The sequence below is a fragment of the Gastrolobium bilobum genome, unplaced genomic scaffold (genome assembly GCF_033153095.1).
Source record: "Gastrolobium bilobum isolate Gb01-03AN ecotype WA unplaced genomic scaffold, APGP_CSIRO_Gbil_v1 utg97969, whole genome shotgun sequence".
Classification (NCBI taxonomy): Eukaryota; Viridiplantae; Streptophyta; class Magnoliopsida; order Fabales; family Fabaceae; genus Gastrolobium; species Gastrolobium bilobum.
Window position 1 is genome coordinate 11,700 of NW_026897841.1, and position 24,013 is coordinate 35,712.

General features: G+C 35.3%; 1 protein-coding gene across 1 annotated transcript; it reads left to right on the plus strand.

Annotated features, from left to right (window-relative positions):
* Positions 1–5,537: 5,537 nt before the first annotated feature.
* On the plus strand, positions 5,538–23,015 carry LOC133310791 (E3 ubiquitin-protein ligase UPL1-like). The gene is made up of 15 exons (XM_061511778.1): positions 5,538–5,700; positions 7,901–7,996; positions 8,084–8,290; positions 8,546–16,483; positions 16,580–16,888; positions 17,123–17,324; positions 17,423–17,978; positions 18,147–19,278; positions 19,451–19,597; positions 20,868–20,948; positions 21,142–21,367; positions 21,452–21,591; positions 21,907–22,013; positions 22,114–22,282; positions 22,545–23,015. The coding sequence occupies exons 1-14, from the start codon at positions 5,668–5,670 to the stop codon at positions 22,214–22,216; spliced, it is 11,277 nt and encodes a 3,758-aa protein (XP_061367762.1). The 5' UTR covers positions 5,538–5,667; the 3' UTR covers positions 22,217–22,282; positions 22,545–23,015.
* Positions 23,016–24,013: the final 998 nt, after the last annotated feature.

Genomic DNA, 24,013 nt, shown 5'->3' on the forward strand with positions numbered 1-24,013 from the left:
CTTAGTATCGAAAAATCCTCCATGATTTTAATTGAATAATGTTAATATCATAATATTTTTAAATAGTCTGACATCACAAATATACATGACATTCTCTACCAAGACATTTTCATAAGCATAGATGTTTACATTTATAAAAAAAAATTTACTTTCAAGGGCATCCCCCTACCTCATCTTGTTTAAGAAATTTGTTCATTTACTCAAGAAACTCAATTACTTGATTAAGCACATATTTAGATTATCTCTAAAAGGATCCCATAAAAATAAATTGTAATTTAGATACCATTACTTAAATCTGACATCATAATAAAAGTAAAAACAATCACGTCGCCACAATAAATCTTGAAAAATATAAGTTATAATAATTTTTATTATACAAAATTTACCATTCAAAATTTATTGTGGTAATTTAGATAAAAATTTAAAAATAACATAACAATATAATAACATGTAGAAATGCAAATCATCAATTAAATATGGGTTCATTTTTTCTGCAGTTACTGCAGATAACTTATCTGCAATAAGCCCAATACGACGTCATTTTGGGCGGAAATCATGATATTTTTGTAATTTTAATTTATTTCAGGATTATTATAGTCTTTATAATTATAATTTTTTAATCTTTCAATTCCAAAACGACGTCGTTTTGAAAGTAAATGCAGATAACTTATCTGCATTAACTGCAGAAATATTTTTCTGGTTAAATATATACCTGTACAATATTTATTACATATATAGTACTATTCACGTATATGTTAGTATACACATATACAATAATTATAAATTATAAAATTTTAAATTTCTTTGAATATAAACTAAAATATATATACATAAACATATAATTATTGTATGCAATAACATAAATTATAGAAAAATAAATTACTAAATCATAAATCGACAAATATATAAGGACCGATTAGGGGAAGAAGAAGAAAAATAAAACAAGATGAGAAAATAACATTTTCTTGGGGTTTATATTTTAGAAGAAATAAAGAAATTATCCACATTTTATTTTTTCTCCCCCACTTTCAATTTTTTTTTTCTCCATCTTTATTGGTAGAGTTTTCTCTAAAATTTCTCAAGACCCTTTACTTCTTGATTTTTCTAAATTTTGAAGCAACGATTAATGATTCTCCCAACCTTTGTTTATATGGAAAATATAACTACGTAAATGATAAAAATAATAATAAAATATTATTTACACTATAATTATTCACAAAAATTTCCATGCGAAATTCTTGGAGTTTTGTTTTTAAATTCAAAAGCTTCTCATAGTTTTTGCATTGTATGTTTTAAAAAAGCCGTAATTATTAAAAGACAATTTAAAAATAATATTTAAATTTTGTATTTCGTGGCTATTACTAATTTATTATTGTATTAATTCTTATTTATGTATATTCTATTGAAAGGAGAAAACAGTCAAAACACAACCCTTGCTTTAACAATAAATTTTTTTTTTTTGAGTTACCCAACCCTAATTAGCTCTTTGAGGCGAGTTGGCTCCCTCCGGTATCTCCACAAGCTTCGACTCTTTGAGCCGGCTATGAGACTAATCCGGAGTGCGGGGGTCAGTGATGGCTAAAGGTTCAGCCCCCTCCCCAAGAATGCATTCAGCGGGAATCGAACACATGTCCAACCCCACTAACTCAGCGCCAAGGAACCAACTGTGCTTTGACAATAAATTTTGAAACTTAAGATACCATGTGAGAATTGATTTTAAATTCAAATATGATTTATTGTTATTTAATTTTAAATATTTATACGCAATTGTGTTTAAATTTAAAATTGAAAACCCTAAGAGGCTGAATTTATTCAAGTTAGAGACTCCATAGATTGAGATTACTTTTTGTTTAACTAGATCAAATCAAGAAAGAGAAAGTCTGATTTGTTAAATTATGCAAATTGTCACTATTGTTAAGAAGAATAAAAAAAGAGTTTATCAAAAAAAAAAAAAAAGAATAAAAAAAGAAAGAAGAATCAATGTCTTGTCAAGAAGGGTCGAATAAAGTTGCTGCAGGACTCAAGACTCAAGAGTCAAGACATCTAAGAAGCTTTTGCTTCGCTGATAAGGAAGATCCAATTGGAATGGCGGTTTAAAAGGATGGTTAGTTTTCATTAGTATTATTTTTTTTATTGTAGTTTTTAATCCTTCCTTTTCCATTGTGAATGGTGCATTTTTTCTTTGGTTTATACTTTATACTATGAAAAGATACAATTAAACATTATGATTAGTTCGGATAACTTTTTTTAGGGTTAATATAATTTTTTCCTTTTCCTTTTCCTTAGTTCGGATAACTTTTTTAGGGTTAATATAATTTTTTTGAGAGAAGTAACATAATCTACTAGAGAATATTTGTCAGTGGTTTTGAAATTTCCGTTATTAACTTTTTTCCACATATATAGTCTAAAAAGGAAAACATAAAAATAAAAGAAAAGGAAAAAATATTTTGATAATTTACTTTCTCAGAAAAATTATTTCTTTGTGAAATTCTTTTAATTTGAAAGATTGGAATATATCTTTTTGAAATTATCTCATGATCAATTTTTGATTTTTTTTAAATTTTTTGTTATATGTTATTAATTTATTCTCTATTTATTGAAATTATAGGATCTAGGCATAAATAAGGAAAAAAGAGAGAAAATTAAATAATATTATATGCTGATATAGTGATATGTTATGAAATTGATGTGAAATAAAAGGTAAATCGTAAATTCCTCTTTATACCAATCAGGAGACTCTAAAATAAGGAAATAAATTATAAAAATATGATCAATGGAATTCCAAATTATTTTAAGATATACTTAAGATAGTACATGATATTTTTAATTATTGTGACAATATAAAAAGTATTTTTTTATTTCTTCACAGATTTATTTTTATTATAATATTATTGTGTGTATATTATCTGCGATAAGAATTTAAAACAAACACAAAATAAAAAAAGCACACTTCTTATACCTGTTTGGATGAACTTTTATTCCTAAAAAAGTTACTTTTTTAAAAAATAAAAATTATTTTAAGAATTTTTAGATATTTGGATAATAATTTTTTAAAAAAGAAAAATTTAAAATAAAAGTTAAAATGCTGCTTTTTTTTAGCCAGTAGTTGCTTGTTTTTGAAAAAAACAGAAGTTAACAAATAATATAATTTTTTATTTAGAAATAAGATAATATAAAATTTTAAAATACAATTTTAACCTCGTCCTATCATACCTATTTTATCTCTTTTTATCCCACAATCATGTTATTTTATATTTCCTTTATTGTAATTTTATTTATAAAAGTGTTTTTTTATTTTAATATCCAAATAATTTTTTATATAAAAATAATTTTCAGATCATAAATTAAAACGTAAAATAATTTTATCTTTTAGAATTTTTTTTTTAAAAAAATAATGCATAAAAAATCATTTTTTTAAAAGATCATCCAACGAACATTAACGTAATTTGTTAAACCGCAAGAAGCTCCCTGCGCTTTCCTTTATTCAATGTGACTGGCATCTACATTTCCTTAGCATGCACGTTCCAAGTTAGCATATGCTAAAGTTGTAAAAGATAACATTGAAATAATTTTCAATTTTTTTTGAATGTTTTGAAATGATTTTTTTTTTTAAATTTTGAAATGACGAAACAACAAATCATTTATGTTTAGCATTGTAAAAGGATTGTGTATTTTACGTTAGAGGATTAGTGTTTCTCATATTATATAAGATAATTTTATTATTTATATATACATAAAAGTGCATTGAACATATATTTTTTAAATTTTTTCTCTTCTCATGACTTCATATAGGGCTCACACACTTTTATAAATATATTAGAAATAAATTTATCTCCAATATTAAATATGAATCCCTATATTAAATAGCTGCCATATTTTATCCTTTTAAAAATGGCTTTAAGTTTTTATACATTATATTCGTAACTATTTGAGATATATAAACTTAGGAAAGTAATAAATTAATGCATTTGCAGCTAAATCAATCATAAAAATGGCTTTTTAGTAAAAAAGAGTTAAAATAAAGTTAACTTTGCTTCTATTAAAAGATGTCAAAGCTTTCAGAAAAATACTTTATTGTTTTTTTGCATTCCCAAACAACAGTGAATACTCTATATCAATATAAATGTAAATGTCAAATTTAAACAGCTTTAAATACTATAACGCCGAACTTAGAAAATATACATGTTATTTTAATTAATGTTTTTATTATTGAAAATCTTAAATTAGCGGTTTCGTAATCATTAAAAATTTGGTTGTTTGATATTAGATTTTCTTATATTTTATCAAACAATCTAACAATATTCTATCTCAATTTAAATATTTATTAAATTATAATAATATGTTTACTTATTTAAAATCTTATACATTTAATGTCCATTACAAATTTTGTTTTTTGGAAATAAGTTTACCGGAATTTATATCAAACTCTTTTACTCTTTTCAGCAAATTATATTAGTAACAAAATTATTATTCTGTCGTTGGAAAAAAAAAGCAATTCCTTCCTTTCTCAAAAAACATGTTAACAATTTTGTTTCTCAAATATTAAATTTTGGAAAACGCGTTTGTCAATTTAAATAACACAATTTTGTGTGATTTTTAATAAAACTATGTTGTCTTGGTATTTTTTTTGTATTTTCTCTCATCTACTTTTCTCTCTCCTAATTTTATAAAAAAATAAAAGATTATAAAAAATGCCAAAAATACCTAAAAAGTGACGTAGTTTCATAAAAAATTACACAAAGTTATATCATTTAAAATAATAAACACTTAGCCCTAATTTTTATATATAAAAAAGAGAATATGAGACAAAACCTACTTCGGTGATCTCAATCTCTACAGCTTGTGCGGATTAGTTTTTCCCTAAGTCATACTAAATAAAAAGAGAAAAACACTTTGAAATTTTTTTTTTTAAGAAAAACTTTCAAAACTTTCGTTTAACTAATAGATTCTGAAAGTTTGAAAATTAAATATAATAAAACATGTATTTATGAAATAGAAATGAAAAAGAAGAATAAGATAGAATGAATCCCTTTTATGTATTGTTTAAATGTGGGAGTACAATGACAGAGAATAAGAGAGAAAAAAAATATAAAATAGGAAACGATAAGATTATCATTGTTGATTTATCCATGGTTAAAATCATCTTATCTTATATAATGTGATAATATTAACTAACATATAAGATAATCCACTCTCAAATAACATACAACATAGAAAAAGGAATATTTAGGAAAAGAGAATATTTTTTAACAAAATTAATGATATTTCCTGCTGTCTTTCATATTATATTTTAAAGCATCTGTTTTTAAGAAATAGAGAAAAAAAAAATAAACAAATAAAGAAAAAGAAATATTTTAGGGAAAAAATATTTTCTTTTTTACTATGCTATTTTTTTTTTCTCTCCAATATATATTGGCCTATTGGAATTGTAAACCACGCTATTCTTTGCAGCTTCTTCCCTCAGTTGGGTTTTCTTTCTCCAATCCTCTCTTTCTCTCTCTCTTTGTTTCTCTCTCTACTTTCAACTTTCACTTCAATTTTCTCATTCCATTGAAGAATTAGGATTTTTCCGTCTGATTGGAGGATCAATTCTCGATTGTTGGTTGCGGGAATTGATCGAGTCGCTGAATCTTTTTCTCTGATTCCTGCGATGCTCTCAGTTCCAATATGAAGTTGAAGAGGAAGCGGGCACTCGAAGTGGTTAGTTTTTTTTCTTCGATGTTGTTATCTGATTGTTTATTCATCCAACGATATTTTTAATTTTTGATCAATATTATGATTATTTTTTCAATTTAGTGTTTCGTTATTGGGGTTTATGGTGTTCCTTTTTTTTTTTTAAATTTGTTTTGCTGTTTTTTTTTTTGGGGGTTGCAACTGTTCTAGAGAGTGATTCTGATGATTATTATACTTTGCTCTTTTTTTATTTATTTTTTTCAGTTTTTTTTTTTTTTTTATTCTACTGATTCAAGGGCAAATTGGTATCTGCGTTTTTGCTTTGCTTCTTGATCGGAACTTTTGATGTTTACTTTTGTAGTTGGAAAGCGAAGATATTTTGGCATGATTTTTGCTTTTTTAAGTTGTATTCGCTATGTAATGGTTGAATACTTACTGGAATCGTAATGGCTTTTCCATTCGCGTTATGTATGATCTACTTCGTGGATAGTTAATGAGTATTATCATGAATGTTTGGTCATCTAATTGATTAAGTTTAGAAGAAGAGTTTTCCTGCTCAAAGGATATTATTATTATTATTGTTATTATTTTAAAATTCGTAGTGAGTGCAGAGAAAAGAAGTCATTATATACTTTTGCTTGCAATGTGATATCGGTCAATTGGTGTGATGATTCTCTCATTGGGCCTGACTTACTCATTCTTTGTCCCATGGATTCGTGGAATCTTGCTATTGTTTTCTTTTGCATTGAAATTAATGGGGGATTGACTTGACAACCCAGTCATAGCATGAAATCTGTATGCTGTAATTTATACATCAAAATTATCCCGGTGAAACGCAACCATGCATAAACTTTAGGGTGTTGCTTAACTTGTTTTATAATATGTACTACACTTTGTCAACTGATGGCTTTAGCATTATCTGAATTGCTGTTTTTAATAACTGATGGACTCAACATCTGCCGACTCATATGGGGTGGTTGCTTTCCTTGTGTTTATAGCATGCACTACAATTTTTCAAAGATCAATAAGCTTTGTAGTTTCTGATTTTGAGTTGGTTCTTGTTTGATTTGTCCTTTATATTCACTTCCATATGTGATTATATGTTGCAAAATGAGAGGTGAGTTTTTTCCCCTCCGCATCAATTTCCAGTTTTGCAATTCCCAATGCATCATAATTACAAATGTCCTTTATGGGAATTGATATATATATATTTTATACATGTACCTTTCGGTAATTTGACACTTTCAAAGATGACAATATGTGATGTTATTACTTTTTTTGCTTCTATTTGTTTTATCTCAATTTTTGGTTTTTTGATAGATTCTAATGGGATGTCAATGGGTAGGGTACTAGAGTATCTGTTCCCATACCTGCATCTAGGAAAAGGACCCATACCTAGACCCATAATTACACAGGTAGCAAGTAGCAACTTTAATGCCCATAGCCATACCCAATGGGTACCGATATACCCGGACCTAGGCCCATTACCCGTGTTTTAGTTAAATGGAATTGGCTTTCCTTTTCATGTGTATTTTTGACAAATTGGTACTCAAGACACTATCTCAATACTAAAATTAACTATGAAAATTCAATAAAAGAAAATGCATTAATTAAAAGTTCAACTTCTAACTCAATTCAAAAAATATTTAAATGTGATTATCATAATATATATAGGTGTAAGTATGGCCGAGGTGGGTACTATAGTACCTAGACCTACATCCATTTGGACCTAGATCCATTTGATGTGTAATGGCCCTGCTGATTGCGGGTAATTTTTGTGGATACCCATCGGGTCTAGATCCAATTGATATCCCAGCCAATGGCATTGTTTGATTATTGTAGCCGACTCCAACTAGCGGGGTAAGGCTTTGTTGTTGTAGATGCATATTGTTATTTTATTATTTAATCTCATTTCTATGTTGACCAAACTTTCATATTGTCAATGCAATGTTCAGCATTTCCCTGTGAGTTGGGTCTTTTCTCAAAGTGTTTATTTTCAGCTAGAAATCAGTTTCCAGTGGTTAGTATATGGTTATGTGCTTAATTTATTATTATTTGTGCTGTTTCATATTTTAATTTGATTATTAGTTTAAAGATATGTTGTGCGCTCTTTAAAGTCATTGGTTTAGTTTTTTTTTTAATTATGTCAAATGGCAATATGATATGAACATGTTGATTGATCAATTAAAATATAGTAAGGACTGCCTTTGTCTTTGACTTGTCACAGCCTCCAAAAATTAGATGCTTCATCAATTGTGTTACTTCTGTTCCGCTTGAGAAGATAGAAGAACCTTTGAAAGGTTTTGTTTGGGAGTATGATAAGGTGCCTTTATGTCCTTTTCTTCTTACATTACTAAAATATATTTGTTTGGATATGTTTGATTAATTGGTATTTCTTTTCTCTGCACAGGGAGATTTTCATCACTGGGTTGATCTTTTTAACCATTTTGATTCATACTTTGAGAAGTATGTAAAATCAAGGAAGGATCTGCAGATTGATGGTGATTTTTTGGACTCGGATCCTCCCTTCCCTACAGAAGCTGTTCTTCAAATTCTTCGTGTCATTAGAATAATTTTGGATAATTGCACTAATAAGCATTTCTATAGTTCGTATGAGGTATGACATCTTTCCTACAATCATCTTTTTTCACATTGGTCAACTTAATAAGATGAGAGCTAAGGTAGGCTTATTGATTTTGTGTGTCTGGATGTGTGTATCTAATTTTCCTTGTTCTCTTTTTGTTGGTGATCTGGAATATTTATTTTTTCTAATTTTATTTACTTTGAAATGTCTTACCATTAGCTATATATATCTTATTCACTCTTTCATGCCCCAGCATTGATACTTTGTATGGTTTCTTTGAATCTGCAGCAACATCTTTCAGCTTTGCTTGCTTCTACTGATCCGGATGTGGTTGAGGCTAGCCTGGACACTTTGGCTACCTTTTTGAAGAAAACAGTTGGAAAATACTCCATAAGAGATGCTTCTTTGAATTCAAAATTGTATGCTCTTGCACAAGGATGGGGTGGAAAGGAAGAGGGACTTGGATTAATTGCATCGGCTGCGCCTATTGGCTGTGACCCTGTCGCTTATGAATTGGGTTGTACCCTTCATTTTGAGTTTTATGCAGTAAATGAGTCAGAAAGTGACATCAAATTGGCTGAAACCTCGGTCCAAGGGTTGCAAATTATTCACTTATGTGACATAAACAAATGTGTGGAAACTGATCTTGAGCTTTTGCATAAGTTAGTCACAGAATATAAGGTCCCTGCCAGTTTAAGATTTTCTTTATTGACAAGATTGCGGTTTGCTAGGGCTTTTGGTTCTTTGGCTTCTAGACAGCAGTATACATGCATTCACTTGTATGCTTTCATAGTTCTGATTCAAGCATGTGCTGATGCTGATGATCTGGTCTCATTCTTCAATGCTGAGCCTGGATTTATCAATGAATTGGTATCATTGCTGAGCTATGAAGATGCAGGTTTGGAAAAAATTCGGGTTTTATGTTTGCATTCATTAACTGCTCTTTGCCAAGATCGTCGTCAACCTTCAGTATTGACTGCGGTTACATCGGGGGGGCATCGTGGCATTCTATCTAGCCTGATGCAGAAAGCCATTGACTCTGTCATTAGTGATACCTCAAAGTGGTCAGTTCATTTTGCAGAAGCTCTATTATCTCTTGTTACGGTGTTGGTTTCATCATCGTCTGGGTGCTCTGCCATGCGTGAAGCAGGATTTATTCCTACTCTGCTACCTCTCCTTAAAGATACAAATCCTCAGCACTTGCATCTGGTTGAAAAATCTGTGCGCATTTTAGAAGCTTTTATGGATTACAGTAATCCAGCTGCTGCATTGTTCAGAGATTTGGGAGGTTTAGATGATGCCATCTCTCGCCTAAAGATTGAAGTCTCCAATGTAGAAAATGGTGGAAAGCAGCCAGATGAGAATTCTGAGTCTAGTGCGAGGAGTGTACAAATGGTTGGAGGTTCTTCAACTGGGTTAGATGACATGCAGCCATTGTATTCTGAACCATTAATTTCATATCACCGGCGATTGTTGATGAAAGCTTTATTGCGTGCTATATCTCTTGGAATTTATGCTTCTGGAAATACTGCTCGTATTTACGGATCTGAAGAGAATGTACTGCCTCGTTGCTTATGTATAATATTTAGAAGAGCGAAAGATTTTGGTGGTGGAGTTTTCTCGCTTGCAGCTACTGTCATGAGTGACTTAATGCAAAATGATCCTACTTGTTTTCCTGTGTTAGATGCAACTGGTCTTCCATCTGCCTTCTTGGATGCTATAATGGATGATGTTCTCAACTCCGCAGAAGCCATTACATGCATCCCTCAGTGTTTGGATGCCCTATGTTTAAATAGTAATGGCCTCCAGGCTGTGAAAGATAGGAATTCTTTGAGGTGTTTTGTTAAAGTGTTCACTTCTAGAACATATTTGCGCGCTCTTGCAGGGGACACACCTGCATCTTTGTCTGGTGGACTGGATGAATTAATGCGCCATGCTTCTTCATTACGTGGGTCTGGAGTGGATATGTTAGTTGAGATTCTGGAAACTATCTCAAAAATTGGTTCTGCAGTGGATCCCTCGTCTGCGTGTCCTGATCCTTGCTCTTCAACCTCTGTTCCAATGGAAATGGATGGCGAGGACAAGATTTTGATCTTGCCTGATAGTAATGAGTCATCCAAGGCAGATGACACGGAGCAGATTGTTGAGCCATCTCCTGATGCACCAATAATGAATGTTGAGTCATTTCTTCCAGATTGTGTAAACAATGTTGCTCGACTGCTTGAGACAATTCTTCAGAATGCTGATACATGTCGAATATTTGTTGAGAAAAAAGGGATTGAAGCTATTCTCCAGTTATTTACCTTGCCTTTAATGCCTCCTTCTGTTTCTGTTGGGCAGAGCATATCCGTTGCCTTCAAAAACTTCTCTCCACAGCATTATGTTTCTCTTGCTCGGGCTGTATGCTCCTTCTTGAGGGAACATCTGAAATCTACCAATGAACTTTTAGATTTGGTGGGAGGGACTCAGCTTGCTCTAGTTGAATCTGCAAGGCAGACAAAGGTGTTGAAATATCTTTCTAGCCTTGAAGGTGTCTTAACTCTTTCTGTATTTTTGTTGAAGGGAACAACTACTGTCGTCTCTGAACTAAGCACTTCTGATGCTGATGTATTGAAAGATATCGGGAGAACGTACAAAGAAATAATTTGGCAAATATCTTTGTGTAATGATTCCAAGGCTGAGGAAAAGAAGAATACTGATCAAGAACCTGAGATTTCACAGGCACCTCCATCTACTGCTGTTGAAAGAGAGAGTGATGATGATACAAATATTCAGACATTGAGATACACAAACCCATTTTTTGTTAGGAATGGTTCACATTCCCTGTGGAGTGGAGAACGTGAGTTCCTTTCTGTAGTTCGTTCTGGAGAAAGTTTGCACCGTCGTAGTCGGCATGGGTTATCCCGCATACGAGGTGGACGGACTGGTCGTCACTTGGAAGCTTTAAACATTGATTCTGAAGCGTCTTCTAGTGCACCGGAGACACCTTTATCCCAAGATTTGAAAAAGAAAAGTCCTGACGTTCTTGTTTTAGAGATTCTTAACAAGCTGGCTTCAACTTTGCGCTCTTTCTTCACTGCTCTTGTAAAGGGATTCACTTCGCCAAATCGTCGTAGAGCTGACTCAGGGTCACTTAGCTCAGCTTCAAAGACTCTTGGAACTGTTTTAGCTACAAACTTTCTTGAGGCTCTTAGTTTTTCTGGGCACTCTACTAACGCTGGTCTTGAAATGTCACTTTCTGTAAAATGTAGATATCTTGGGAAGGTTGTGGATGATATGGCAGCTCTCACATTTGATAGCAGGCGTCGGAGTTGTTATACAGCCATGGTTAATAATTTTTATGTCCATGGAACATTTAAAGAGCTACTTACAACATTTGAAGCTACTAGTCAGTTGCTATGGACGCTTCCATACTCTTTTCCATCGTCAGATAATGATATTGGAAAGAAAGGGGAAGGAGGTAAACTGTCCCATAACATATGGCTACTTGATACATTACAAAGCTACAGTCGTTTGCTTGAGTATTTTGTAAATTCTTCTCTACTTTTGTCCCCAACCTCAGCATCTCAGGCAGAGCTTCTTGTTCAACCAGTTGCAGTTGGTCTGTCAATTGGACTCTTTCCAGTTCCTAGAGATCCAGAAGTTTTTGTTCGTATGCTGCAATCGCAGGTTCTGGATGTGATTCTTCCGGTCTGGAATCATCCCATGTTTTGTAATTGTAGTCCTGGTTTCATTGCATCTATTATTTCACTTGTTACACATGTATACTCTGGTGTTGGAGATGTGAAGCGAAATCGTAGTAACATTGTGGGAAGCACAAACCAACGTTTCATGCCTCCACCACCTGATGAGGCAACCATTGCCACTATTGTTGAGATGGGTTTTTCAAGGGCAAGGGCTGAGGAAGCACTGAGAAGAGTTGAAACAAATAGTGTTGAAATGGCCATGGAGTGGCTGTTCAGTCATGCTGAAGATCCTGTCCAGGAGGATGATGAACTTGCACGGGCACTTGCTTTGTCCCTAGGAAGTAGTTCTGAAACTACTAAAGTTGATAGTGGTGAGAAGACTATAGATGTGCTAACTGAAGAGGGACATATGAAGAAACCTCCAGTTGATGATATACTTGCTGCATCTGTGAAGCTGTTTCAGAGTAGTGATTCAGTGGCCTTTCAGTTAACAGATTTGCTAGTAACACTTTGCAGTCAGAACAAAGGTGATGATCGTCCGAAAGTAATATCTTATCTTCTGCAGCAACTTAAACTTTGTCCATTGGACTTTTCGAAGGATAATTCTGCATTGGGTGTGTTAGCACATATTATAGCACTACATCTTTTTGAGGATGGAAGTACACGGGAAATTGCTGCTCAGAATGGCATTATATCTACCATCATAGATATCTTGTCAAACTTCAAAGGCAGACAGGAGTTGGGGAAAGAAGTACCAGTCCATAAATGCCTTAGTGCTTTACTTCTTATATTGGATCAAATGCTGCAGTCAAGGCCAAAAACTGAAAATACGGAAGGAACCCAAACTGGTTCTCTGCCTGATTCATCTGGGGAGCATGGTTCCCTGCAATTTCCAGGTACAGTTTTACAGAAGGAAAAAAATTCAAGCAAGAATGAGAAAGAATCTGATATGGCTTTTGAGAATGTACTGGGGAAATCTACTGGCTTTGCAACTATTGATGAGAGTCATAAGTTGCTGGATGTTGCATGTGATTTGATCAAACAGCATGTCCCTGCTGTGGTCATGCAGGCTGTTCTGCAGTTATGTGCTCGGTTAACAAAAACACATGCTTTAGCTTTGCAGTTTCTCGAAAATGGAGGTCTGGCTGCTCTTTTTAGTGTTCCAAGAAATTGCTTTTTCCCTGGGTATGACACTGTTGTATCAGCTATAGTGCGGCATCTCCTTGAAGATCCTCAAACACTACAAACAGCGATGGAGTTGGAGATACGGCAAACTTTAAGTGGAAACCGCCATTCAGGGCGTGTCTCTCCTCGGTCATTTTTGACATCATTGGCACCTGTTATTTCTAGGGATCCTATGGTTTTCATGAAAGCTGCAGCTGCAGTTTGTCAGTTAGAGACATCTGGGGGAAGGACAGTAGTTGTTTTATCAAAGGAGAAAGAAAAGGAAAAATCAAAATTATCAAGTGTTGAGGTTGGGTTATCTTCAAATGAATGTGTCCGGATACCTGAAAGCAAGTCACATGATGGATCAGGTAAATGTTTAAAAAGCCACAAAAAGGTTCCTGTTAATCTCACTCAAGTAATTGATCAGCTTATTGAGATTGTGCTTAAGTACCCACCCATGAAAGGCCAGGAAGACTCTGAGTGTGACTCAAATTTCATGGATATAGATGAACCTACCATGAAGGTGAAGGGTAAATCAAAGGTTGAAGAGACAGGGATATTAGAGCCTGAATCTGAAAGGTCTACAGGACTGGTGAAGGTGACTTTTATCCTGAAGTTATTGAGTGACATTCTTCTAATGTATGGACATGCAGTAGGTGTCATACTCAGACGTGATTCTGAAATGTGTCAGTTTCGTGGATCTAATCAACCATCTGGACATAGTGGTATTATCCATCATGTATTACATCGGTTGCTACCGCTCTCCGTTGACAAATCTGCAGGACCTGATGATTGGAGAGGTAAGTTGTCTGAAAAGGCTTCATGGTTCCTGGTAGTTTTGTGTGGTAGGTCTGGTGAAGGGCGCAAGCGTGTTACAAATGAACTTGTCAAAGAATTGATGTCTTTTTCAATTTTGGAGAGCAATTCAATGAAAAGCAGCTTATTGCCAGACAAAAGGCTTTTTACTTTCGTTGACCTAGTATATTCTATTTTGTCAAAAAATTCATCATCCGGTAGCCTACCTGGTTCTGGATATTCACCTGACATTGCAAAAAGTATGATAGATGGTGGGATCATTCAGTGTCTAACTAGCATCCTGCAAGTGGTTGATTTGGATCATCCTGATGCACCCAAAATTGTGAATCTCATTCTCAAAGGTTTAGAAGGCCTTACAAGAGCTGCTAATGCCAGTGAGCAAATCTTTAAATCTGATGGGACTGAAAAGAGAAGATCTGCTGGTTTAAACGATAGATCTGATGATCAAATAGCAACGCCATGTGCAGCTGAAGCAGTGACACAGGATCAGAATGCAAGCAATCAAGAAGCACTCAGACATACAATGAATAATGCACAACATGATCAAGGAACTTCTCAAGGTGATGATCATACTGATAATCCAAATCAATCAGTGGAACAGGATATGAGAGTAGAAGAAGGTGATATGATGGCTCAAAACCCAGCAATGGAACTTGGAATGGACTTTATGCGTGAAGAGATTGGAGAGGGTGGTGTCTTGCACAACCCAGATCAAATTGAGATGACTTTTCATGTCGAGAATAGGGCAGATGATGACATGGGTGATGAAGATGATGATATGGGTGATGATGGTGATGATGATGAGGATGATGATGAGGGAGAGGATGAAGACGAGGATATAGCAGAAGATGGTGGCGGCATGATGTCCTTGGCTGATACTGATGTGGAGGATCATGATGATACTGGCTTGGGAGATGAATACAATGATGAGATGATTGATGAAGACGATGATGATTTTCATGAGAATCGTGTTATAGAGGTGAGGTGGAGGGAAGCTCTTGATGGCTTGGATCACTTGCAAATACTTGGGCAACCTGGAACTACAGGTGGCCTTATAGATGTGGCTGCTGAACCTTTTGAAGGGGTTAATGTGGATGACCTTTTTCGTCTTCAGACTTTTGAACGTCGCCGTCAGGTAGGTAGGTCTTCTTTTGAAAGATCTGCTGCTGAAGTAAATGGATTTCAACATCCTCTCCTTGTAAGGCCACCACCATCTGGCGATTTTGTCTCAATGTGGTCAGCAGGTGGTAATTCTGCATCCAGGGATTCAGAAACTCTGTCATCTGGGAATCTTGATGTGGCCCATTTCTACATGTTTGATGCACCTATTCTTCCATATGATCATGTGCCAAGTAGTCTGTTTGGAGACCGTCTGGGTGGTGCAGCACCTCCACCTCTGACAGATTATTCTGTGGGTATGGGTTCATTGCACCTACCTGGAAGAAGAGTGTTAGGTAATGGTAGGTGGACTGATGATGGCCAATCACAAGGAGGAGCTCAAGCAGCTGCCATTGCGCAAGCAGTGGAGGAACAATTTTTAGCTCAATTGGGTAGCATTGCTCCTGCAAGCAATCCAGTTGAACAGCAGCTACACAATTCTGGAGAACAAGAGAAGCAATCTGATGCTCTTCCATCTCATGATGGTCCAATATTGACTGAAGGTCAGGAACAAGAAAATGGTAATGGAACCATAGCTCAGCAAGTCAACCTTTCAGTTGAAGGTGCTTCTTGTGAGGAAGAGATAAATGTAGACTCTGGTATTAGAAATACAGGTGAACACCTGCAAGCTAATGAGCCTATGTCTGTTCAGCCACTTTCATTGAACGTCATGTCAAATGGTCTTGATTGCACAGAAATTGAAGGAAATGTCTCTCCTAATGAGAATGTAGCGATAGCTCAGGCATTTGTCAGCTCATCTATTAATTCTAATGCTGATCTACAATGTGAAATGCTTGCTGATGTACCTACTAGCATCCACAATGTACCAGTTGTGCCCATAGGCTGCAATGGACCATCAACCACAGATGCACAGCCTACTAATCTTGAGTTAGTGGATTCTGGTTTTGAAACTCCTAATTCAGGTGATTGCCATGCATCATCAATTTATGGCAGTGTTGATGTTGATATGGGTGGCGTTGATGCCGAAGGAAATCAATCAGAGCAACCAATTGTCTCTGGAGACAGGAGGGATGAGCCATTATCAACTCAGAACACAGAGGTTGCTCCAGATGCTACTCAGGCTGACCAAACTAGTGCAAATAATGAAGCTTCTGGTACCAATACAATCGACCCTACATTTTTGGAGGCTCTTCCTGAAGATCTACGTGCAGAAGTTCTGGCATCTCAGCAAGCTCAATCTGTTCAACCTCCGGCCTATGCACCACCTTCTGCAGAAGATATTGATCCTGAGTTTTTAGCTGCTCTTCCTCCAGACATTCAAGCCGAGGTTTTGGCCCAACAAAGAGCTCAAAGGGTTGCGCAGCAGGCCGAAGGGCAGCCAGTTGACATGGATAATGCATCTATAATTGCTACTTTTCCTGCTGATTTGCGTGAAGAGGTTTAAATCTTTACTTTTCCTTTTTGCAACTTATTGAGGAATTTCTATTTTGTGAAAATGACAGGATTGTTATACTCGTCCTTTGCTCTATACTAGGTGCTTTTAACTTCTTCTGAAGCAGTTCTGTCAGCGCTGCCATCCCCGTTGCTTGCTGAAGCTCAAATATTGAGGGACCGAGCAATGAGTCATTACCAAGCTCGCAGCCTTTTTGGGAGCAGCAGGCTAAACAGTCGAAGAAATGGCCTGGGATTTGACCGGCGCCCTGTGATGGATCGTGGTGTTGGAGTTACAATAGGCAGGAGGTCTGCTCTTACAGATAGCTTGAAGGTTAAGGAGATTGAAGGTGAGCCACTACTTGATGCAAATGCATTGAAAGCTTTGATCCGGCTTCTACGACTGGCACAGGTAACTTTGGTTCTCTTTATGATGGTAGTCATAGATACTAGCCTCTCTTGCTGGATATGAAAACACATTTATTTTTCCCCAATCGTTTGGGACATTGTGACTACTGTTTATGCTGTAGATTTTTTTAACAAGATTCGGTGTGAGTGTTCATACATATATATTTTGTTTGTGTGTGGATATAAGTACCTATTTGATTATAATAATTTGCTAATTTTTTTTGGGTCTTTTTGTCAGCCCCTTGGAAAAGGCCTTCTGCAGAGGCTCTTGTTAAACTTATGTGCACATAGTGTTACAAGGGCCACTCTTATTTATCTTTTGCTTGATATGATTAAGCCGGAAGCTGAAAGCTCTTTAAATAGACCAGCAATGTTAAATTCCCAGAGGCTTTATGGTTGCCACTCAAATACAGTCTATGGACGATCTCAATTGTTGGATGGTAATGTTTGCTCTTAGTGTGGGACAGAATCTTTATGTGTTTGTCTCAATATTAGAGTTTATTGTTTGCTGATCACTCCCATTATGTCTTCATAGCAGGTCTTCCTCCCCTCGTGTTTCGCCGAATTCTTGAGATTCTGACTTACTTGGCGACAAATCATTCCGCTGTTGCAAAAATGTTGTTTCACTTTGACCAATCAATTATTTCAAATTCTTCAAGTACATTTATAGGGCATATGAATGAGAAAGGGAAGGAGAAGGTTATTGAAGGGGGACCATCACTGAAATTTTCTGGAACTCATGCAGAAGATGTTCCCCTAGTCCTCTTTTTGAAGCTCTTGAACCGACCGTTGTTTTTACGCAGCACTGCTCATCTTGAGCAGGTAATGGGTCTGATTCAAGTTGTAGTTGATACTGCAGCATCAAAATTAGAATCTCAGTCTGAAAAAGGAATGGAAAATACCCCAAATGAAGCCTCAGGTAATGCTGAGAAGGATCCTCCTTTAGTGGAGTTGGACTCCAATCAACAGGATAAGCATGCTGATACCAATCTATGTCATTCTGATGGGAAGAAGAATGTAGATATGTACAATATCTTCTTGCAGCTGCCACAATCTGATCTCCGGAATCTCTGCAGTCTTCTTGGTCGAGAAGGGTAATGTTCATAACCGTATCATATTTTTTCTTTCTTTAAGTATGCCAATCACTAACGAGTGACTTTGAAAATTTGGTTTCATACATTCTCACCCATTTGTTCACTTTTCTGTGTCAGTATTTTTCTCAGTTGTGATGAAATAAAGAGACTAATCTGATATTTTTTTAGGCTTTCGGATAAAATGTATATGCTTGCTGGTGAGGTGCTGAAGAAGTTGGCCCTCATTGTTCCCTCCCACAGGAAGTTCTTTACTATAGAGCTTTCAGAATCAGCTCATGCGTTGACAGGTTCAGCTGTCACTGAGCTTGTCACCTTACAGAAAACAAATATGCTTGGCTTGAGTGCTGGCTCTATGGCTGGTGCAGCCATTCTACGTGTGCTGCAAGCTTTAAGTTCACTTACTTCACTTAATACTTCTGGTGATACGGGTATCGAAAATGACAAAGATCAGCATGAAGATGGAGTAACTATTTGGAATTTGAATAGTGCACTCGAGCCATTGTGGCAGGAACTGAGTAATTGTATAAGTGCAGCTGAGATGCAGCTTGGTCAGAGCTCTTTCTGTCCTAACGTATCAAACGTAAATGTAGCTGAGAATTTGCAAGGTTCCTCTACTTCACCACCTCTTCCTCCTGGGACACAAAGACTCTTGCCTTTCATTGAGGCTTTCTTTGTTTTGTGTGAAAAGCTACAAGCAAATGAATCCATCATGCAGCAAGAGCATGGCAATGTAACTGCTAGAGAAGTAAAGGAGTCTACTGGTTGTTCAGCTTCAATGAGTGTAAAATTTGGCGGAGATTCACAGCGAAAGCTTGATGGTGCTGTTACATTTACAAGGTTTGCTGAGAAGCATCGCCGACTTTCAAATGCTTTCATTAGGCAGAATCCAGCTTTGTTGGAGAAATCACTTTCCATGATGCTCAAGGCACCACGGCTGATTGATTTTGATAACAAGAGAGCCTATTTTCGCTCAAGAATCAGGCAACAACATGACCAACACCTATCTGGGCCACTGCGTATAAGTGTAAGGCGGGCTTACATTTTGGAGGACTCATATAATCAGTTAAGGATGCGTCCTACTCAAGATCTCAAGGGGCGATTAAATGTGCAATTTCAAGGTGAAGAGGGTATTGATGCTGGTGGTCTCACCAGAGAATGGTATCAGCTACTATCAAGGGTCATATTTGACAAGGGTGCTTTACTTTTCACAACGGTGGGCAACAATGCAACTTTCCAGCCAAACCCTAACTCGGTGTACCAGACTGAACATCTCTCATACTTCAAGTTTGTGGGCCGAGTGGTGCGTTATATAACGGTTGTTTGTATTTTGTCTCCACACACACACACCCCTTTCCTTTTTTTTTATGGGGCTGGATTTAGATATATAACGAAAGCCACATTGGGAACTCATATGACATCTTATGCTTTTAGGTTGAGTGGTTCTTTAACATTTGTTATGATCTTACATGCAGGTGGGGAAGGCTCTGTTTGACGGGCAACTGTTGGATGTTTACTTTACCCGATCTTTCTATAAGCATATACTTGGTGTTAAGGTTACATACCATGACATTGAAGCGGTTGATCCTGATTACTATAAAAATTTGAAATGGATGCTGGAGGTGAGTGTTAATTCAGAATCTTTACAACTTTATTGTCCCTTTTCCCTTGAGGCACTATTCAGCACACTGTATGTAGCGTAAGGCCAGATAGGATATATAAGGGTTGTGGGATAGGGTAGCATAAGTTACGTGCCGGTACTGGATAGGCTTTTATTATGCAGTGGTTGTTGTTGCATCAATCTTTAACTTCCTAGTATGTATAGCAATATCTTATGCTGTGTTTTCTTGGTTGACTTTATAAGACTGGATAGTGCTAGAAATTTACTGTTCTAAGAGAAATATTCCATTAAAATAAAAAATAGTACCAAGCTCACATAAAATTAGTTTTATTTTACCAATTTTAATGAAAGAACAATACATAAATAGACCTCACAAAGATGTAAGGTTTAGGTTTGATTCTTGCTGCCAGCAATTCACCTTGGTAGGCGATTTGTATGTATCACTATAACTTGGCTTGTGGCATTTCGCTGGCCTTGGGATGGTGGTTTACCCCCATTTCTGCCTGAACATTTTTAATTTTTTATTGCATTTTTATCCTGCAACTTTTTGATGTATAGTTTTTTCGAACCCTCGCTGTTTCTCTATCTAATTTATTTCTAATTTTTTTTTAAACCAGTGTGCTTCCAGAAGTCAACCACTCTTAGCATTATATTATTTTGTTGAACTTTCATGTTGTGCTTTTAAGATTTGGTGCTATATTAGATCTGTTCTTTTTGAAAATGATGTAGATTGATTTATCCACCTGCTATTAGGCACAGGAAGCATGGGAAAAATGAATAAATAAATAAAGGGTATGGAATAATGATGATTCTTATTTTGAATGGAAAATATAATGTGTAGGGGAAGTGTGTTTGTGGTTGGAGAAGGACAGAGAGCTATGGAGCTTGTTTGGCAGTGACAGGGACAGAGTGTGACTGGGGGGGATGTGATGGCAAGATGGGTTTGTTTCATTTTTTTAAAAACTGTTCTTTTAACAGCCCAAGATTATACTCTTATCTCACATTTCCACACCTTACAGAACTATGCAACAATCGATTTATAAATTGGTGATTCGAGAAATTGTTATCTGGAGACTAAATGATGGATATGACCGCATCGGATATAAGCTTATATAACTGGTTATAGTATAAGCAGTTTAAGCTTATACTATCTGGTTCTTTCTGATATGGTGTGCTGAATTTGCCCATATCATTCTATTTGTGTGTTCTTAATATTATTGTTATACATGTAAAGCTTTTCGTTTAATTTTTGTTTTTTATGTGCATACCAGAATGATGTTAGTGATGTTCCTGACCTGACATTTAGCATGGATGCTGATGAAGAAAAGCACATACTTTATGAGAAGAATGAGGTAAATGAGTATTTTATTTTGTTCTATCATGTCTTGCTTAGGACATAAACTTAAAAAAATTACATTTTTTAGTGAAATCTTGTTAAGGCTTTAATAGTGAGGTAATTCAAATATATTTACTCATGATAAATTCTTATGAATTCTCCTTTCCATTGCTTTGGCCATCCCTCCCAAAATTGTTCACACTTCACAGGTCACTGACTATGAGCTTAAACCCGGAGGAAGGAACATAAGGGTTACAGAAGAAACGAAGCATGAGTATGTTGACCTTGTTGCTGACCATATTCTGACAAATGCCATCCGCCCTCAAATCAATTCCTTTTTAGAAGGTTTTAATGAATTGGTACCAGGAGAACTTATATCTATATTTAATGACAAAGAGCTTGAACTACTCATAAGTGGTCTTCCTGAAATTGATTGTAAGTTGGTTTCACCATTAATTAAATTATGCAGTATGTTTTAATCTCCTATGAAGCATCTGATTGGTGTCATTCTCCTTACAGTGGATGACTTGAAGGCCAACACCGAGTATACAGGCTATACAGTGGCATCAAATGTTGTTCAATGGTTTTGGGAAGTGGTCAAATCTTTCAACAAAGAAGACATGGCAAGATTACTGCAATTTGTGACTGGGACATCAAAGGTGATTTAGTGGAATAATCAAATTGTTATCTGTAAATATTTCAATTACATGTGTTAAGGGTACTGGTACCCTTATAAAATCAAAGGGCACAAAAGGAATCTCATACACACACAGACACATAATTGATTGCATTGCAAAGTTATGCATTCTTAAGTTGTCAATTTATTATCTGCAATGAATTTTATGGATGTCATCTTGTTTCCCTTTCAAAATTTATAGTTTTCCAAGTATGACAAGACTGTTTGGTGCCTTAGGTATTTATTCTCCTTTGAATGTGCTTGGTAACAACTGTAGCCTTTTTAACTTGTTTTTCAGGTTCCATTAGAGGGTTTTAAGGCCTTGCAAGGCATATCTGGTCCTCAAAGGTTTCAGATTCACAAGGCATATGGAGCTCCTGATCGACTGCCATCAGCTCATACTTGGTGAGTAATTATTTTACGTTACCACCTACTACAAATTACATTTCTGCACATTAAATTTCAACCATCCTAATCCTTATCTTTTCTTCCAATTGCTCTTCAGCTTCAATCAACTAGACCTTCCTGAGTATACCTCTAAGGAACAGCTTCAAGAACGTTTGTTACTTGCCATCCATGAGGCAAGTGAAGGGTTTGGTTTTGGTTGACTGGTGTTTTGTTTGACATTTTTGCACAGCAGTTCTGCCATTGTGTTTTCAACCTGTCGTCCGGAGGTCAGACATCTCTTTCCTTTTCTTATATTCATATTTTTCAATGACTACCATATGATAGAAGAAAGGGCAACCTGCTGCTATAAATCTCATGATTCATTATGCTTTTGTTTAAATACCATTCAGGTCCAGATGGATAGTTAATTTTTTTCATCCCCTCCCTACAAAAAGAAAACTTTAATTTTGGTTGAAGATTTAATCACATTTTTTATTCTTGGAAAATTTAATCAATTGTGGTTCTTATGGTTCTCTTCTCTTTGTTCAGAAGATGGGACTCATCTGGGCTGTTATTCTACTATTTTTCTGTCGGTGAAAGCCTCTATTCGGTAGCATCACAATGAGGCATTCTGATGATGTTAATCAATTTATTCTGGTGCTCCCTCAGCAAAAGTGGCTAGAATTTTTTTTCGTTGTACCATTCTGCCATGCCTAGTTTTGGGAGCTTTCAAATTATCAATGGATACCTGCATACTGTGTCAAGCTTTTGTAATCTGGCCCAATCTTATTTTATATGTAATTTCTATGGCCAAACAGCCTTTCATAGCTCTATAATTTGCTAATAAGATTGAGGATGTACATATTCTGGAATACATGATTGATGCTTTTCTCCAGAAAGAAATGGTTTTGAATCATTAAATAGGACTCTTAGCGTTGACTTATGTAGTGCACAAATCAGTGATGACACGATGGATCATGGTCACTTAGTTATGGCATTACAGTAATACAGCTGTCATACTCCAAGAAGAATATAAGATAAAATCTCGATTTATTATCATCTGGTTCTGGATTCCTATTCTAATGGTCTAGTCATTACCCTTTTGACAAGGATTAGGTTCATAATGTTATTTCATCGTTAATGTCGTTTGTGGATTCTGCGTTGTCTCTATAAAGATATGTCACTTTGGCTTCTGATGATATCATTAAACATAACATAGTTTTTTTATTAGGTCTTGGGACCAAATCCTTGAATTATCTCGAGATGGCAATGATGCCACTAAGTAGCTATAGCATCACAAATATTTTGGTTGCTCTAATTTGACGTGGTATTTTCGCTTCACAAATCTCGAAAAGATAAGGCAAGTCAGTATGCTTGGAGTAAAATGGTCAAGTCATTTAATAATTAATTATTTGTATAACAACCTATTACATATCATTAGTCACTTTCGTTCTTGACATGCTTGTTGACTTTTCTTTTCAATGGTATCTGGCATTTGTTTATCCTTGTTGTGGTCCGTTGTAGTCTAGCAGAAAAAACAATATCGAAAGATGTTGTGGGGAGCAAGTAATATGAGGAAGAGAAACGTAACTTACAAAGAGCATGCACACTTAACAATCATCTCGATTTAATCAAGCACAGTTAACTACCAATGACTATATAGATTAAAAAAAGTACATAGATAAACTCTAACTTAGAACAGCTAAACACATAATAGGAATGTGTTTTCTTTTAAAAGACATAATTTTGCATCATACGCTATACTCCTGAAAAATATAAAGTTAACATGAAAGAAGTAGAGAGTGAGCTTTATCCGGATTTTAATTGAACCCTTGTGATTGTAACTGCGCTTAATATCATAATGCGATGTTAACAAACCGGTTCTAGAACGGAGTGTTACATTTTATGGTATTAGAGCAGTTTCGTAGGGAATAACTGTTAGCTATTGTTGAGTATGCTTAGTGTTCGATGCTTTATAGTTGTTTTAGTACTCTGTATGATTATTGCATTTGTGATCA

Coding starts and splice junctions, on each gene's coding strand:
- LOC133310791 (XM_061511778.1), top strand. CDS start 5,668: ATGAAGTTGAAGAGGAAGCGGGCACTCGAAGTG. Junction 17,979..18,146: donor AGTCTTCTTGGTCGAGAAGG/GTAATGTTCATA, acceptor ATATTTTTTTAG/GCTTTCGGATAAAATGTATA. Junction 21,368..21,451: donor TGGTCTTCCTGAAATTGATT/GTAAGTTGGTTT, acceptor TTCTCCTTACAG/TGGATGACTTGAAGGCCAAC.